Raw genomic sequence first — 19,056 nt, 5'->3', positions numbered from 1 at the left:
CACCACCACCACTCCTACAATCACCACCACCACCACCACCACTCCTACACTCACCACCACCACTCCTACAATCACCACCACCACTCCTACACTCACCACCACCACCACCACCAGTCCTACACTCACCACCACCACCACCACTCCTACACTCACCACCACAACCACTCCTTCACTCACCACCACCACCACCACTCCTACACTCACCACCACCACCACCACCACTCCTACACTCACCACCACCACCACCACCACTCCTACACTCACCACCACCACCACCACCACTCCTACACTCACCACCACCATCACCACCACCACCACTCCTTCACTCACCACCACCACCACCACCACTCCTACACTCACCACCACCACCACCACCACTCCTACACTCACCACCACCACCACCACCACTCCTACACTCACCACCACCACCACTACCACCACCACTACCACCACCACTACCACCACCACTACCACCACCACTCCTACACACCACCACCACCACTCCTACACTCACCACCATCACCACTACCACTCCTACAGTCACCACCACCACCACTCCTACACTCACCACCACCACCACTCCTACACTCACCACCACCACCACCACCACCACTCCTACACTCACCACCACCACCACCACTCCTACACTCACCACCACCACCACCACCACCACCACTCCTACACTCACCACCACCACCACTCCTACACTCACCACCACCACCACCACTCCTACACTCACCACCACCACCACCACTCCTACACTCACCACCACCACCACCACCACTCCTACACTCACCACCACCACCACCACCACTCCTACACTCACCACCACCATCACCACCACCACCACTCCTACACTCACCACCACCACCACCACCACCACTCCTACACTCACTACCACCACCACTCCTACACTCACCACCACCACCACCACCACTCCTACACTCACTACCACCACCACTCCTACACTCACCACCACCACCACCACCACTCCTACACTCACTACCACCACCACTCCTACACTCACCACCACCACCACCACTCCTACACTCACCACCACCACCACTCCTGCACTCACTACCACCACCACCACTCCTACACTCACCACCACCACCACCACCACCACCACCTCCACCACCACCACTCCTACACTCACCACCACCACCACCACCACTACTCCTACACTCACCACCACCACTCCTACACTCACCACCACCACCACCACTCCTACACTCACCACCACCACCACTACCACCAGCACTCCTACACTCACCACCACCACTCCTACACTCATCACCACCACCACCACTCCTACACTCACCACCACCACCACCACCACCACCACTCCTACACTCACCACCACCACCACCACCACCACTCCTACAATCACCACCACCACCACCACCACTCCTACACTCACCACCACCACCACCACCACCACCACTCCTACACTCACCACCACCACTCCTACAATCACCACCACCACTCCTACACTCACCACCACCACCACCACCACTCCTACACTCACCACCACCACCACCACTCCTACACTCACCACCACCACTCCTACAATCACCACCACCACTCCTACACTCACCACCACCACTCCTACAAAATCACCACCACCACTCCTACACTCACCACCACCACCACTCCTACACTCACCACCACCACCACTCCTACACTCACCACCACCACCACTCCTACACTCACCACCACCACCACTCCAACACTCACCACCACCACCACTCCTACACTCACCACCACCACCACCACTCCTACACTCACCACCACCACCACCACTCCTACACTCACCACCACCACCACTCCTACACTCACCACCACCACCACCACCACTCCTACACTCACCACCACCACCACTCCAACACTCACCACCACCACCACTCCTACACTCACCACCACCACCACCACTCCTACACTCACCACCACCACCACCACTCCTACACTCACCACCACCACCACTCCAACACTCACCACCACCACCACTCCAACACTCACCACCACCACCACTCCTACACTCACCACCACCACCACCACTCCTACACTCACCACCACCACCACTCCTACACTCACCACCACCACCACCACCACTCCTACACTCACCACCACCACCACTCCAACACTCACCACCACCACCACTCCTACACTCACCACCACCACCACCACTCCTACACTCACCACCACCACCACCACTCCTACACTCACCACCACCACCACTCCAACACTCACCACCACCACCACTCCTACACTCACCACCACCACCACCACTCCTACACTCACCACCACCACCACCACTCCTACACTCACCACCACCACCACCACTCCTACACTCACCACCACCACCACCACCACCACTCCTACAATCACCACCACCACCACTCCTACAATCACCACCACCACCACCACCACTCCTACACTCACCACCACCACTCCTACAATCACCACCACCACTCCTACACTCACCACCACCACCACCACCACTCCTACACTCACCACCACCACTCCTACACTCACCACCACCACTCCTACAATCACCACCACCACTCCTACACTCACCACCACCACCACCACCACCACTCCTACACTCACCACCACCACCACTCCAACACTCACCACCACCACCACCACCACCACTCCTACACTCACCACCACCACCACTCCTACACTCACCACCACCACCACTCCTACACTCACCACCACCACTACTCACTAACTACTAAACCACTGTCGTTGTTCTTCCTGCACAGTGTTGCTCCATACCTGTTGACCTGTTCCTGATTCTTTACTGAGCCAATATTTACCAGCTCACCTGTCTCTTCCTCTCCAGTATGGTGCTCCAGCCACTCCCCTCTCTCTGCCCCTCCTGTCTCTTCCTCTCCAGTATGGTGCTCCAGCCGCTCCCCTCTCTCTGCCCCTCCTGTCTCTTCCTCTCCAGTATGGTGCTCCAGCCGCTCCCCTCTCTCTGCCCCTCCTGTCTCTTCCTCTCCAGTATGGTGCTCCAGCCGCTCCCCTCTCTCTGCCCCTCCTGTCTCTTCCTCTCCAGTATCGTGCTCCAGGCGCTTCCCTCTCTCTGCCCCACCTGTCTCTTCCTGCCCAGTATCGTGCTCCAGCCGCTCCCCTCTCTCTGCCCCTCCTGTCTCTTCCTCTCCAGTATGGTGCTCCAGCCGCTCCCCTCTCTCTGCCCCTCCTGTCTCTTCCTCTCCAGTATGGTGCTCCAGGCGCTTCCCTCTCTCTGCCCCACCTGTCTCTTCCTCTCCAGTATGGTGCTCCAGCCGCTCCCCTCTCTCTGCCCCTCCTGTCTCTTCCTCTCCAGTATGGTGCTCCAGCCGCTCCCCTCTCTCTGCCCCTCCTGTCTCTTCCTCTCCAGTATCGTGCTCCAGGCGCTTCCCTCTCTCTGCCCCACCTGTCTCTTCCTGCCCAGTATCGTGCTCCAGCCGCTCCCCTCTCTCTGCCCCTCCTGTCTCTTCCTCTCCAGTATCGTGCTCCAGGCGCTTCCCTCTCTCTGCCCCACCTGTCTCTTCCTCTCCAGTATCGTGCTCCAGCCGCTCCCCTCTCTCTGCCCCTCCTGTCTCTTCCTCTCCAGTATGGTGCTCCAGCCGCTCCCCTCTCTCTGCCCCTCCTGTCTCTTCCTCTCCAGTATCGTGCTCCAGGCGCTTCCCTCTCTCTGCCCCACCTGTCTCGTCCTCTCCAGTATCGTGCTCCAGCCGCTCCCCTCTCTCTGCCCCTCCTGTCTCTTCCTCTCCAGTATCGTGCTCCAGCCGCTCCCCTCTCTCTGCCCCTCCTGTCTCTTCCTCTCCAGTATCGTGCTCCAGGCGCTTCCCTCTCTCTGCCACACCTGTCTCTTCCTGCCCAGTATCGTGCTCCAGCCGCTCCCCTCTCTCTGCCCCTCCTGTCTCTTCCTCTCCAGTATCGTGCTCCAGGCGCTTCCCTCTCTCTGCCCCACCTGTCTCGTCCTCTCCAGTATCGTGCTCCAGCCGCTCCCCTCTCTCTGCCCCTCCTGTCTCTTCCTCTCCAGTATCGTGCTCCAGCCGCTCCCCTCTCTCTGCCCCTCCTGTCTCTTCCTCTCCAGTATCGTGCTCCAGGCGCTTCCCTCTCTCTGCCACACCTGTCTCTTCCTGCCCAGTATCGTGCTCCAGCCGCTCCCCTCTCTCTGCCCCACCTGTCTCTTCCTGCCCAGTATCGTGCTCCAGCCGCTCCCCTCTCTCTGCCCCTCTAGTATGGTGCTAACCCTTAGTTCTGCTTTGGTAATGCCGCAAACTACGCCAATTGGTTTTATAATTTTGCATTTTATTGAAGCTATTTTCTTTCCTTAATTCACTTTTTTGCATTACTTTTTTGTTGCTGTTTTTGGCCGGGTGTCGCCACTGAGGAGGAGCGGTCAACACACTGTCTCCTCCTCCTTCCGCTTGCTGCCTCTAACAGTATTTAGAAAGTATCAAAGAGACTTCTATTATACGATCTTTCAGAACTAGGACCAGCTATTTCCCGTCCTGCTGCTTTACTAAGTAGACTATCCCAAGCTCCTTACCCAAGTCACGCAACCCCCTTTATTAATCTGCTCAACTCTTTGTTTAATTTGATTTATGACCTGCATTGGTACCCAGCAGGCAGTCTTCCCTCCCCCACCTCCCCCGGAGGTGGGGGAGGCGTTTCCCCCCCCCCCCCTTCCCCCTGCCCTCCCCCCTACCCGCGGTGGGGCATGGGCACTATACCCCCTAATATAATATACCACCGAGCAGGAGACTTGTTCGACATGCTGCTGCCGATGCTGAGCATCTACCAGGAGTACGTCAGGAACCACCACTACAGCCTCCAGGTGCTGGCCGAGTGTAAACAGAACCCGCACTTCGGGGCCTTCCTCAGCCGCCTGGAGAACAAACCCAACCTGCAGGGGCGGACTCTGGAAACATTCCTCACCTATCCTATGCACCAGGTCAGCCTCTCCTCTTTCTCTCATCAGTCATGTCAAATTTCGTGAATATAATAAACGTCTTATAGAATGTTATTCGATTTTTCTTCAGCAATATGTGGGCTACATCTTTTTTTTTAAGTAATATTACGTTGAGTGTTTTTAAGTAAGTAAGCAATTGTCAGAAGTAGGTGCTAAGCCAGTATGGCTATATAACACCATTCTAGTATCAAGTAGTAGCGAGATATTTATATATGACTCAACATGCTGATATTAGAACAGAAACACATAAACTTGGATACATTACAGAGGTCCGGACTACCAAGGAGTGCATCTAATGACAGTTGATGTAAATCAATCATTAAGAAAGCAAATGTACGGCCTCTTATGACAATATGAAGGTGTATGTGAGTGGAATAAAACATGACAGGTAGCCTTGTCATGCACGTTTAGCATGATTAACACATGTTAAGATATCATACAGCTGTGTCGCACGCCTGCGAGACAGACAGACAGACAGAGTACTACTCTATAAATCAACTCGTGTCTGTCCCACACCACTGTGTCTGACTCTTCGTGTCGGGACTTTAACTTGAACGTCACAATATAACTTCTTCCCGCCACGAACATCAAAACCGCTCACTCTCTCGGTACTCACACGACTCGATACCCGGCATGGGTAATCACGTGTCACTGTGTCATAAGTTAGTATGTATCCGGGGTGTCAGTATGTATTATGTGCGTCATAATATGTCACGTATGTCAGTATGTATCACCTGTTAATATATCACGTGTATCAGTATGTATCTTGTATCTATCACATGTGCCAGTGTGTATTACGCTACAGATAGTGTCACGTGTGTGTCAACATGTATCACGTTTTTCATTACGTGCCATATGTGCCAGTAAATATCCCCTGTCAGTATGTATTATGTATATCTATGTACTTAAAATGATTAGTATGTATCTTGTGTATCAGTATGTGTACCACGTGATCAGTATCTGTCACGTGTACCAGTGTGTGTGTGTGTGTGTGTGTGTGTGTGTGTGTGTGTGTGTGTGTGTGTGTGTGTGTGTGTGTGTGTGTGTGTGTGTGTGTGTAATTACCTAAGTGTAATTACCTAAGTGTAGTTACAGGATGAGAGCTACGCTCGTGGTGTCCCGTCTTCCCAGCACTCTTTGTCATATAACGCTTTGAAACTACTGACGGTCTTGGCCTCCACCACCTTCTCACTTAACTTGTTCCAACCGTCTACCACTCTATTTGCGAAGGTGAATTTTCTTATATTTCTTGTGTGTGTATGTGTGTGTGTGTGTGTGTATGTGTGTGTGTGTGTGTGTGTGTGTGTGTGTATGTGTGTGTGTGTGTGTGTGTGTGTGTGTGTGTGTGTGTGTGTGTGTGTGTGTGTGTGTGTGTGTGTGTATGTCACGGATATTAGTATGTATCACGTGTCACGTCAATAAAAGCCTAGCAACCAAAATCGTATTGTTGCGATGTTGAGTTTTCTGAATACATTTCCGCTCAATTTTAGTATTGGCGGTAGATCTGCAATATTATTTTTCAATTGTGTGTCTAAATCTAAATAACCGGAGCCTCTGAGTACCTACCTTTCTACCGAGCCGTTCCTAAGGCATAGCATCGGAGGCTTAGATACAGCCTGTCAGGGAGCCTGACGGCTGAGTGGACAGCGCTCGGAATTCGTAGTCCTACGATTCCGGATTCGATCCCGGAAACAAATGGGCAGTTTCTTTCAACCCTGATGCTCTCTGTTCACCTAGCAGTAAATATATATATATATATGTATACCTGTGAGTTAGACAGCTGCTACGGCAGTTTCCTGGCCCGGGATGTGCAACAAAATGGAGGCCTGGTCGAGGACCGGGCCGCGGGGACGCTAAGCCCCGAAATCATCTCAAGATAACCTCAAGATAACGGGAGCCTCTTCACTATTAACTGCGGCCCCTTTGTTAAACCGTGTCAATACTTTTTTCAAGCTATGTTTTTCAAAATGTAAACTATATTGGAATCTATAGTTTCAATAATTGTATAGCTATAATAGCTATTAATTTATATAGCTTGATGGTTTGGGCGCACGTTATCTTCCTTAGCTGTTAAAAATGGGCGTCAGAGTAGTAACCGTCCAGGATTCCGGTAATATGCTCGACTTGAAGGATTTATGCAATACAACGACTCGCTAAGCTCTTAACATTTTCTAAGGAGCCGAGCAAGTATCTTGTCAGATCCTGGGGGACTTGTTTGGCTTTAGTTTGCTGTTTATGTAATAACTTCCTCCCTGGTAGCACCTACAATAGGCGAACGTTTCATTCGATTGAGGAATAAGAGTGTGATTGTATACAATCCCTCGGTGTGTAATCACTACCGGATTGGCTTTGAAGAGTAAGAGTGTGCTTGTGTTGCAGATCCCGCGGTACATCATCACTCTACACGAGCTCCTGGCCCACACGCCCCACAACCACGTGGAGAGGAAGAGCCTCGACCACGCTAGGATGCAGCTCGAGGACCTCTCCCGCCAGATGCACGACGAGGTACGCTACTCAGCCTGGTGGTGGAGATGGCAGGTGGTGGTGGTCTAGTGGATGGAGGTTGGAGGTGGTCACGCCCTCTCTTCCCTCCACCCACGGACACCCGCTTCTCTGACCTCGGGTGTCACAGGTTATGGGGTTACCAGGAGAGGACTGTTGTGTCTAGGAGCCTATATTCCGCATCCTTGGGAAAGCTCCGCGGACATTTGCCCCTGGAGCCAGTCGTCTCCGATGGCATGGGGACCAAGTTGAACTAATGATACAGTTCTTTGTGCATTTGAATTTAGATTAATAAGAAAATTGTACATAAACCGCTGTTAGGTAATAATTTACCACACTTTGGAAACATGTAAAACTTGCTAAACTATGCATGTTTATGATTCAACACTACTTTTTTTTGCAGGTAGGCTTTGATGCAAATATTAGTTAATTTATGATATGCTCGTAGGTCCTAGCAAGTGCTTAAACTGAGCCACATGTTAGCAGGCTACTGATAAATGTTTGTAACTTCGACACATCAATCATATTGCAGGTGAGCGACACTGAAAACATCAGGAAGAATCTGGCCATCGAGCGGATGATAGTGGAGGGCTGCGATATACTTCTCGACGTCAACCAGATGTTTGTACGTCAGGGTAAGAAGCCGGCAGCTGCGTCCTCTCTCAGTTCCTGCTTCCCCAAGGAGTCTGTGCCGTCCTTCCCCCGCAGGTCTATCGACTTCCCGCGCAAAACGACGGACCTCTTCACCAGCGAAGACGGGGAGGAGACGGGGGCGACGCCACGCTCCCAGCGCTCACACTCAACCGTCTCTTACATGTCTCGTGAACAACAGCTAGCAGCCTTCGGCAACCGGCGTCGACTCTCGTCGTTACGGCAAAGTTCTTTAGGCAGCGCCCTTCCGGTAGCTGTGACGGGCTCTGCCGGGGCCTCCATGGTGCGTCACACACTCAGTTTAGGCGCCTCGCCACTGTCCCCGCCACAGCCCGACACTGGCCGAAGGGCATCTGATATTCCAAGAATCCGAAAGAAAAGCGTGCGTATTTCTGATGAATCATTTGATGAATGTGAAGAAATAGCCGCCTCAGGTAGCAATACTCAGTTAGGGTCGTCCGTGTTTACACCTTCAGCCACACCAAATTCCTCCCCTGAAGAAGCAGATATTGTAGGTAGAACTGCTGGTTTAACTCCAGTAGAGGAGCGCTCTTCTTTAGACTCTGGAGAAGATCAACGTCCGACGGTGACCTCCTGAAAACGGACAGGTTGGCTTTTGGGCCAAGTCCGTGTCAGTGTTGATTTCTTAAAGCCTTTCATGCCATCTTGTTGTCCTTGTTATTGGCATCTCTTGCCACTGCTACTATCCAGCCTTCCTGGTGATGGCAACATTTTGGTCTGAGTCTAATTATGTGCAGCTAATAAACCAAGTCAGGTGACAATAAGCAGTTGACAACTGCAGAACTCACACAGCATATTACGGTTGCTGCTTCTTGAACATCGTTAAGATATGTCATGTTTATACGCGATCTTGCGTAGCACAAATGTTTGTTGCTGCAATTACTCGCCACCCTAAAGGCTAAGCATGTGCAATTCAGGAAGTAAGTACAGTACATAACATCGTACTCGTAGAAAATTGAACCTTCAAGCTTGATGTGCTATTTGGTGAGCACATTTTTGTACAAGTCAGTGGAGGTGCTGTGGAGGTGTTGGTGGTTGTGTCTGCGCTGTGTGGGCCGTGCACGCCACCTGCTACCTTCATGTTGTGTTGCTTGCAATTTATATGCATTTGCATTATTCGGTGCAGCTGTAGACTGTTCAAGAGATGGAGATGACCAGCTATTTCGGACCACATCACTGTATCTGATTGAATAAACGCTACATGTACCCAAGTAGGGACCATTACGGCTTTCAAAATGGGCAGATACTAAGTGAACAAATAGTCGAGTTAATACGTGAGTCTGTATTGGAATATTACATGTGTCTTAATCAGACAGTAAACGTTTACATGGGTGTAATTTGATAACGTATGGAGAGGTGAGGAGGATACATGTTGACACAGCATCAACGAGACAGGACCCTCCCACACACCACCTGGGGTCACGCCCCCTATAAGGACAGCACGTGTAATACTCCAGAGGCTGCGCATCCCATCCAATCCTTATTCATCTACACGCACTAACTTCAATCATGTTTTATCAATTAAATCTTAAGAATTCCATAAACAAAATATCAATGTGTTACGCTCATTCAATTTCTCGTGCTACTCAGTTGCGTCTACTCGCATTTGTTCGAAATAGTTACTTTAAAGTCGTTTTAAATAGGTGGGAACCCCGTCGTTGTTACCGCAGTGGATCTCTTGAGAGTAGAGAGTCGACCGTTGTCAGTGTTACCTTAATGGGTCTCGTGACCGGGCCGCGGGGTCGCTGAGCCCCGGAATCACCTTAAGGTAACCGGAGAAGGCCTATATTAGCTCTGTGAGTGTGATTGACGTGGTTTAGTGAGAGAGGTGGAAGGTGGTGGTGGTCTAGTGGTGGAGATGGCAGGTGGAGGTGGTCTAGTGGTGGAGATGGCAGGTGGTGGTAGTGGTCTAGTGGTGGAGATGGCAGGTGGTGGTGGTGGTCTAGTGGTAAACATGGCAGGTGGTGGTGGTGGTCTAGTGGTGGAGATGGCAGGTGGTGGTGGTGGTCTAGTGGTAAACATGGCAGGTGGTGGTGGTGGTCTAGTGGTAAACATGGCAGGTGGTGGTGGTGGTCTAGTGGTAAACATGGCAGGTGGTGGTAGTGGTCTAGTGGTAAACATGGCAGGTGGTAGCTGTGGTCTAGTAGCAGTAGTAGCTGATGAGAGTAACCAAGTGTTGGACACAGCAATTGCAGAGTTACAATGTATGGGAGGCCTCTTACCTGTGGTTGGCCCGCCCTCTGCTCACTAGACTTTAAGGGATATGTCAAATTTTCTCCTCAACACCATCCGCCAGTCGTGATATATCCTAAGTACTGTTGATTGCACAGTGGCAAACAGTTGGAGAAGTTGTGTTCACTCGTCAAATCCAACCCCAGGGGTGCGAACCCGGGAAGGTTTAGCTTACGAGGTGTAGGTGTAGGTGCCATAACCACTACACCACAACACACGGCAATGGTAAGGTTGGGACTATGGTGCGGTGTAGAAAAGGGGCCGGGTATGGTGTGGTTTTAGTAGTCGAGAGTAGCAGGCAACACGATGGGATTGGTCAGATATTCGAGGATAAAAACTACCATATTTGTTTTATTGAACGATGTTGGCACAGGAATAACTTCATCCGATTTTATTTTTGTAACTAAGTCGCACGGGTTGACATGCGGATGTGGTATTGTTCATCAATTGTTCTCCGTCTTTCCGTCTCAGTGTTGCATTAATCGCTGAATTTAGTGTGTATGACATGACAAACCAGTTGCCATTTATCAATTACTTGGAGAACTAAAAGCCTTTTATCGTGTTATCGCACTTAAAACATATCAAGTCAGTTAAAAAAAAAAATCAAATAACTTTTCTATTTCACTTCATTGTTCCTACAAATAATCATAATGAATGAGGGAATGAGGGACCAGATGGATAAACATGTTTACTCTCAAGCAAGAGCGGCCTGGGAGGAGCGGGACTGGTGTAGTCCTGCTCTCAAGTACTCGAGCTCCGGCAAGTTATAAGGAGGTGGTTACAAAAGCTGATTTAGACAATAAAGCGCTTTACAGGTTATATAGACTTTGGGTATGGAATGATGCGGGCTTAATTTACTGAACCTCCAGGAGTTCTAATTGCGCACTTTGGGCACAATTTCCCTCCCCCCAACCCTCCTTAATCTTGTGTTTGCAGTGGTCTTAGTCAAGAGTTTCGGCCTGCAAGTAAATGGGTCGGAGTTCAATGTCCAGAGGACCAAGGTGAATGCAATATCTTCTCCCCCCCCCCCCCCACTCTCTCTCTCTTTCTCACTCTCACTTTCAGCCATTCTCATGTTTAGATAGTAGTTTTTGAAACTATGTGCACCATAGTACAAAGATTGCCGCTCTGAGCAACTATAGAAGTTTGTACTGTTCATTTTATTAGTTAGGGAAAAACTGAAGTGGTGGGCTGGAAGTGGCTCATGAGCCATGCAAGGTGCGTTGTATAACCTGGACTGCCAGAACCGTATACAGTAGCAACCCCGCCTCCCTGCTGATGTAAACTGTATATTCATTAACTTCAACTCGTGGAGAGTCGAACCATGACCTGTACGATGACAGGCCTTGAAGGGTAAAGTTGGATCTGGTTATCTTCACCGTGAAATTCATTTATAACTATATTTTCTGAAGATGTTAGAGGCGTGTCTCCTCTTTTGTGGGACGATAAGGCATACAATGCCAAACAACCAGAAATTACGTCATAGAAAAGTTCGTTCCTAGAGCATCATTGATGTTTCGAGTTTTAGTGACTAGCTGTTGCTTGAGAGAGGCGGAGGGGGGGGGGAGCTGATTTTAAAAGTGTAACAAATTCTGGCGTTGTTTTGATTGAATAAGATGTTCTGGTGAAATAATACTAAGAAGGGTGTTGTCTTCGACTTGTTGGTTCTTCCTGGATGGTCAGGGGTTGGTGGTCCCAGCGGGAACCTGGACGCGGGAACGAAGTAATGCACCGGAAACAAACTTTACCCCCACTGTTGAGACAACAACCATACGCGAAATATTCCTCTTCAAAGAGCTACTTGGGTGTCCAATACGACATTCGCCATGGCTAGATACCTGGGGGAATAAACCCTTTCGAAGATGGGTGTTGGTCTGGTCGGTAAGAGACCTGGATGGTAGGAGGCCTGGTCAACGACCGGGCCGCGGGGACGCTAAGCCCCGGAAGCACCTCAAGGTAAGGTGGTAGTTGTTCAGCCGAAGCATTTTTCTGCTGTGGTGCATGCGTCGCTGGGGGTGGCCGTGTGTGGGACTGTACTGGGAGGAGTGGGGGTGGTGTGTCAGTACTGGGAGGAGATAGGTGGACCAAACACTACGGGGAAGGGGCCGTAGCTATTGTTTACCCGCCCTCTTAAAAAACTTGCCGGAGCTTACTTATAAGGATACTGGCAGACACGTTCCTTGTAGTGAGAGCCAGGCGCTCTTGCCTCGTCCAGGTATGGCTATGTCATGGCCAGAGCGAGTCAGTCGTTTGAATGATGTCGACCAAAGCAATTTTCTACCTTGATCCAACCTCTCTGCGCGCGTCGCTGGCTTTGCGTCATTACGCGTCGAAGCAAAGTTTTCCCAAAATTACGCTATACAAATTTTCCGTGATGCGCAAATTTTAATAAACACAACTGTGCTCGATGGCTTTAAAAATTCATTTCTTTTGAATTCATTTTATTGGCGGACGTTAACAGTGATGACAAGAATATATTAAGCTTTCTCTCCCAGTTCCAGAGAAACCAATTCGGAATACATTGTTGTTTGGTTTATATAAATAAGCTAATCAAATATATGAAATTATTCTCGCCATTACTATCGTCGGACATGAAGGACTCTGTATATTCTGAACACAAAACGTGATTAGAGCATCAGCAAGGTATTGTAAATTATGAAGAAAGTGCCGGAGGTTTGTGAGTTGAAGTAGAACTGTGCTTGTAGGTTTCAGGGTCATTATCGGTGTTTAATATTGTATTTTATTGAGGACACGTGGACACGTGTGTACTGTTATTAGGAAGTCTGAACTAATTACATTTGTAGGGCTTGCAGGATAGTGTATCTCAGGCAATAAGTTACTTAGCATTATTTGAGCACTTATCTCTAGTAAGAATTTACAGCAAAACTATCAATGATAATATTGATAGTTATTAAATATGTTAATTCAGCCTTTCTCTCGATTTGCCACTCCGTAAAAAAAATGCATCTGTTTTGACTAACCAAAAACGTTCGCTCTCATCAACCTTTCGATGGCGATACGTAGAAAACGTTAATATTACGGAACTTTACATTACACTAATACGTCGTATTTTTAACGGAGTGGTGGATTGGGTTACAAATGGGAGGAAGTAGATGAGAGGCCGGGTTGGTCAACTTGGTGTCTGAGTTGTGACTGCTGGCCTCAAGTTGGCCCCCCTCCCCCCCAGCCTGCCTGGGGGGCCACAGCCGGTGTGGCCAGTGTTGTGTGGTGGACTCGCCCTCACACTCTTGTTTGGTCTCTCCCAAGTGCTGCAAATACTCATGTCTTTGTGTACAATCACCTCATGAGGGTAACACCTCACTTATTACTGCCTTTGAAACTTTTGTACAAGTGGGAGCCAGGAGTCTTTTTAATATTACTTTTTATGCATGGTAACTCTTAGTCTCAGCTTACTCTATACGGCTTTAACATCTCAACTGCAATGGTTGTACAGCAACTATCATATATATATATATTTTGACCTGAACAGTGTGAATGGATTTTTTTTGCTAATCATTTTGTATATCTGGTCGACCCTTGTATCTAGTTACTGTTAATACTTATGTTGTAAGGGTCAAGTGGGGTAAGCCAGGGCTGAACTTGTGTTGATTTACCACACTAACTGTTGTTATAGGCCGGGGTGTGCAGATAGCTTACTTAAAGCGATAATGCCAGACACGTTCGTTGTACACCCAACTCTCATTCAACGAACGAGAGTTGGGTGTAGTTAGAGCCAGGCACTCACTACAGCGAACGGGAGTTGGTTGTTGTGAGAGCCAGGCACTCACTACAGCGAACGGGTGTTGGTTGTAGTGAGAGCCAGGCACTCACTACAGCGAACGGGAGTTGGGTGTAGTGAGAGCCAGGCACTCACTACAGTGAACGGGTGTTGGTTGTAGTGAGAGCCAGGCACTCACTACAGCGAACGGGAGTTGGGTGTAGTGAGATCCAGGCACTCACTACAGCGAACGGGAGTTGGTTGTTGAGAGCCAGGCACTTACTACAGCGAACGGGTGTTGGTTGTTGTGAGAGCCAGGCACTCACTACAGCGAACGGGTGTTGGTTGTAGTGAGAGCCAGGCACTCACTACAGCGAACGGGAGTGGGTGTAGTGAGAGCCAGGCACTCACTACAGCGAACGGGTGTTGTTGTAGTGAGAGCCAGGCACTCACTACAGCGAACGGGAGTTGGTTGTTGTGAGAGCCAGGCACTCACTACAGCGAACGGGAGTAGGTTGTTGTGAGGGGTCTGGCTCACTATAATATTGCGTCTAGCCAGTAGTGATGGTGAGAGGCAGTGTTATGGCGGTAGGCTGGACGGATACAGCGAGATCTGTTTGTCTCCTCAAACATTGTGGTACTAATGGATGTCACCTGAGTGACTGTTCCCAAGTGGCACGGATGGATGTCACCTGGATGACTGTTCCCAAGTGGCACTGATGAGTGTCACCTGGGTGACAATTTCAAGGTGGCACAGGTTAGAGCGGAGATGTTACTGGAATACGAGACATTAGTCACAACGGGAGGATGAGATGATGTGTGTGTTGGATGAATACCTTGTTGTTCAGAAGACGTCATGTCAGTCATGTGTCCTAGTTTACAGTAGCAGTAGTGGATGGGGAACTATGGTAGTTTACAGTAGCAGTAGTGGATGGGGGATTATGGCAGTTTACAGTAGCAGTAGTGGATGGGGGATTATGGCAGTTTACAGTAGCAGTAGTGGATGGGGGATTATGGCAGTTTACAGTAGCAGTAGTGGATGGGGGATTATGGCAGTTTACAGTAGCAGTAGTGGATGGGGGATTATGGCAGTTTACAGTAGCAGTAGTGGATGGGGGATTATGGTAGTTTACAGTAGCAGTAGTGGATGGGGGGATTATGGTAGTTTACAGTAGCAGTAGTGGATGGGGGATTATGGTAGTTTACAGTAGCAGTAGTGGATGGGGGATTATGGCAGTTTACAGTAGCAGTAGTGGATGGGGGACTATGGCAGTTTACAGTAGCAGTAGTGGATGGGGGACTATGGCAGTTTACAGTAGCAGTAATGGTGGGAACTGCCGGCAGGGGTGGGGGGGGGCTACTCACAGACTCACCCAGCCACCGTCATGTGAGGAATGGAGTGTGATGTGAGGGAGGGACGTGAGTATGTGTGAGGACGAGATGAGTGTGAGTAGGTTCAGGGAAACGCGAGTGAAAGATGAATGTGAAGATGAGAGAGAGAGAGAGAGAGAGAGAGAGAGAGGGAGTTAGAGAGAGCGAGAGAGAGAGAGAGAGAGGGAGAGACAGAGACAGAGATGGGAGAGACAGGTGGGACAGAGAGGAGGTGGCAGACGAGAGCATGACAGGTGGACGTAGTGACAGGTGGACCACCTGTCCTCCCCCCCCCCCTCCCCTAGTACTCACCTAGTAACCTGTCTGGTAACCTCGTTGTCACTAACAACAATTGCATTAATATCACATCAATGATTTGTATTTCTGGACTTGAGTCGTCTGTATCATGTTAGTTTCCAACACTAGGCCCACGATTTGTCAAGCGTTTACGAAACATGTATATCATTTCTTAATCGTGACGGCTTTGTTTACATATAATGAACTTGTTCGAACTTGGAAACTTTACAACCCAGGGTTATCAACCTCTTCATGCTTCGGAGCTCATAAACTATTTAATAAATGTAAAGGAAGGCGCCATAATTAAGGAAAGATGTAGAGATTTCGTAAGTGATCACGTAAATGCTTCGTGAATATTGCGCAGCTAGATTGACGAAGCAGTTACGCAAGCACTTACCATCCTGTACATCATTTCTCAACCTTTGGCGGCTTTGTTTACAATTATTAAACAGTTAAGGAGCTCCGAAGCACCAGGAGGATGTTTATAACAATTAACAACAGTTGATTAGAAAGTTTTCATGCTTGTAAACTGTTTAATAAATGTAACCAAAGCCGTCAAAGACTGAGGAAAGATGTACACGTTCGTAAGTACTTGTGTAACTGCTTCGTGAATCTGGCCCCAGACACCCTTGTCGATGCGTGGGAGTACTGAGGCGACACAGGGCATGGATGCCGGGGGCAAGCAGCCTGTGAATACTATGATACATGTGGGGGGTCCTTGTACCGTCTTAGCACTTGCTTACTTAAAACAACAAGTAACTCCATCACGACTACCTGTTGTAGCGTTCAGGCAGGGCACATAGGCTTTTTAAAGCAAAAATAAATTTAAATTAATATAGTCTTAATGTGTAGATTACTGACTCATTCCAGATATATATAAGCAAAGAATAACCTAATTTTTGCCTTCAGCCTAAAGTGTCCTCAATCTCAACTTTGCTAAAGAAAGCTCTAAATGGGATAATATTCCCACATAACTCCTGGTCTCCACTTCACTTCTAACTAAAACTTTCTACTGATTGTAGTAACAAGTTCAAGGTTCTTCGTTACTTTGTTTAAAATGTCCTTTAATATAGGTTTTGACGTGTGAGAAGCTATTATACGTGACCCCATGACACGAGGTCATTGACCCTATGGCACGAGGGGTCGTTGACCCCACGGCACGAGGGGTCATTATGACCCCACGACACGAGGTCATTATAGCCACTGACGTGTGCTTGTCTGTGTTCTTCGGCCTCGCCTTCCAGAATTATTCCAAGAAAAAGGGGAAGGTCTTGCTTCCTTTTGGCTGTCACTTCTTCTCAGTTTAGAAACATATCTTGTTTACAAAATTATTCACTTGCCAGCTACAGGTTATATTTATCATTTTCTTGAGTTCAATTAACGTTCTAGAATGCGAGGCTAATTGTTCTGTACCTCTTCCAGTGGTCAGACGGATGTGAGTCACAAAATCTAGAGATCTGTATTTTCTATACAAACTTAAATATATTCTTGGAAAATAAATAAATATTTGGATACTTTTGCATGTTTTCCTTACGATACCAAACTCCTGAGTCCCACTTATACGAGGTTATTAAAGGTGTTGTGTGAGTCATTCAGCCGTATGATCCATTACTCATAATTACGGGAAGAAATGCTTCAAGACATGAAGGTTTTATTGGCTTGCTTATTGCTTGAGGATAACTGGTGTGACTAAAGTTATCTTGTGTGTGTATTGATGTCGGCCCTGAGTATTGACTTAGGGGTAAGGAGGCCGGGTGTCACAGGCTGCAGTGACCTCGGTCAAGACCCGCCTGGGGCTCGCAGCACTGTGTGGCACTGTTGCCTAAGTACACCGTGACACTGTTGCGTAAGTACACCGTGGCACTGTTGCGTAAGTACACCGTGGCACTGTTGCGTAAGTACACCGTGGCACTGTTGCGTAAGTACACCGTGGCACTGTTGCGTAAGTACACCGTGGCACTGTTGCGTAAGTACATTGTGGCACTGTTGCGCCGGTAAGTACACACAATATCCTGGTGACAACTGCTGCCAAATTTGAAGCCCTCTCACAGGCCTAGCGGTCAAACACCCTTGTCAACTAGGATCTATTAGATCGCCGTTTAACGGTGCTATATATATATATATATATATATATATATATATATGTCTGCAGCCACGTAGGTAAAAGAAAAAGTTTTGAGTGTCTATTTACTTGTTTATGCTCTATATCATTGTCCTGCCTACCTGTTGTGGTAACAATTAATTGAAAGCAATCTGTTCAAACGTAAACATTATTATATTTTACTAAATCAAACGATTAATATTAGTAAGAAACTCGCAATGTGTTGTCACCTTTAAGAATAAGGAAAGCTTATTTTGATGTAATTAAATTTGTATAACGAAATAGGTTGATATTCATATATTGTTGAGCTCTGTGATCGTTTTTTTCCTGTAAATGTTGTGGAGGATTTTGGTGTTCAGAAGTGTTGATGGAATATACCTGCCAGGTTATTAGTTACTGTGGTGCAACCACTGGTCCTCTGGCACCCACCTGCCTGCCCTCCCTCACCCACCACTGGTCCTCTGGCACCCACCTGCCTGCCCTCACCCACCCACCACTGGTCCTCTGGCACCCACCTGCCTGCCCTCCCTCACCCACCACTGGTCCTCTGGCACCCACCTGCCTGCCCTCACCCACCACTGGTCCTCTGGCACCCACCTGCCTGCCCTCCCTCACCCACCACTGGTCCTCTGGCACCCACCTGCCTGCCCTCCCACACCCACCACTGGTCCTCTGGCACCCACCTGCCTGCCCTCCCACACCCACCACTGGTCCTCTGGCACCCACCTGCCTGCCCTCCCACACCCACCACTGGTCTTCTGGCACCCACCTGCCCTCCCTCACCCACCCACCACTGGTCCTCTGGCACCCACCCACCTGCCCTCCCACACCCACCACTGGTCCTCTGGCACCCACCTGCCTGCCCTCCCACACCCACCACTGGTCTTCTGGCACCCACCTGCCCTCCCTCACCCACCCACCACTGGTCCTCTGGCACCCACCCACCTGCCCTCCCACACCCACCACTGGTGCTCTGGCACCCACCTGCCTGCCCTCCCACACCCACCACTGGTCCTCTGGCACTCACCTGCCCTCCCACACCCACCACTGGTCTGGCAACCACCCACTTGCCCTCCCCCACCCACCACTGGTCTCCTGGCACCCACCCACTTGCCCTCCCACACCCACCACTGGTCCTCTGGCACCCACCTGCCCTCCCTCACCCACCACTCGTCTCCTGGCACCCACCTG

General features: G+C 49.4%; 1 protein-coding gene across 4 annotated transcripts in view; it reads left to right on the top strand.

The window, feature by feature from the left end:
* Nucleotides 1-19,056, top strand: part of LOC123769535 (ras-specific guanine nucleotide-releasing factor 1) — a 126,419-nt gene that overhangs the window by 62,603 nt on the left and 44,760 nt on the right. For all 4 annotated transcript variants that reach the window (XM_045760757.2, XM_045760756.2, XM_045760755.2 and 1 more), the window contains exons 6-8: nucleotides 4,761-4,954; nucleotides 7,352-7,477; nucleotides 8,007-8,109. In XM_045760757.2, coding sequence (XP_045616713.1) covers nucleotides 4,761-4,954; nucleotides 7,352-7,477; nucleotides 8,007-8,109 — 423 coding nt within the window. The remainder of the gene's footprint in view (nucleotides 1-4,760; nucleotides 4,955-7,351; nucleotides 7,478-8,006; nucleotides 8,110-19,056) is intronic.

This window comes from Procambarus clarkii, chromosome 63 (assembly GCF_040958095.1).
Source record: "Procambarus clarkii isolate CNS0578487 chromosome 63, FALCON_Pclarkii_2.0, whole genome shotgun sequence".
Classification (NCBI taxonomy): domain Eukaryota; kingdom Metazoa; phylum Arthropoda; class Malacostraca; order Decapoda; family Cambaridae; genus Procambarus; species Procambarus clarkii.
Note: the sequence above shows the minus strand (reverse complement) of the source record. Positions and strands in the feature narration are given on the sequence as shown.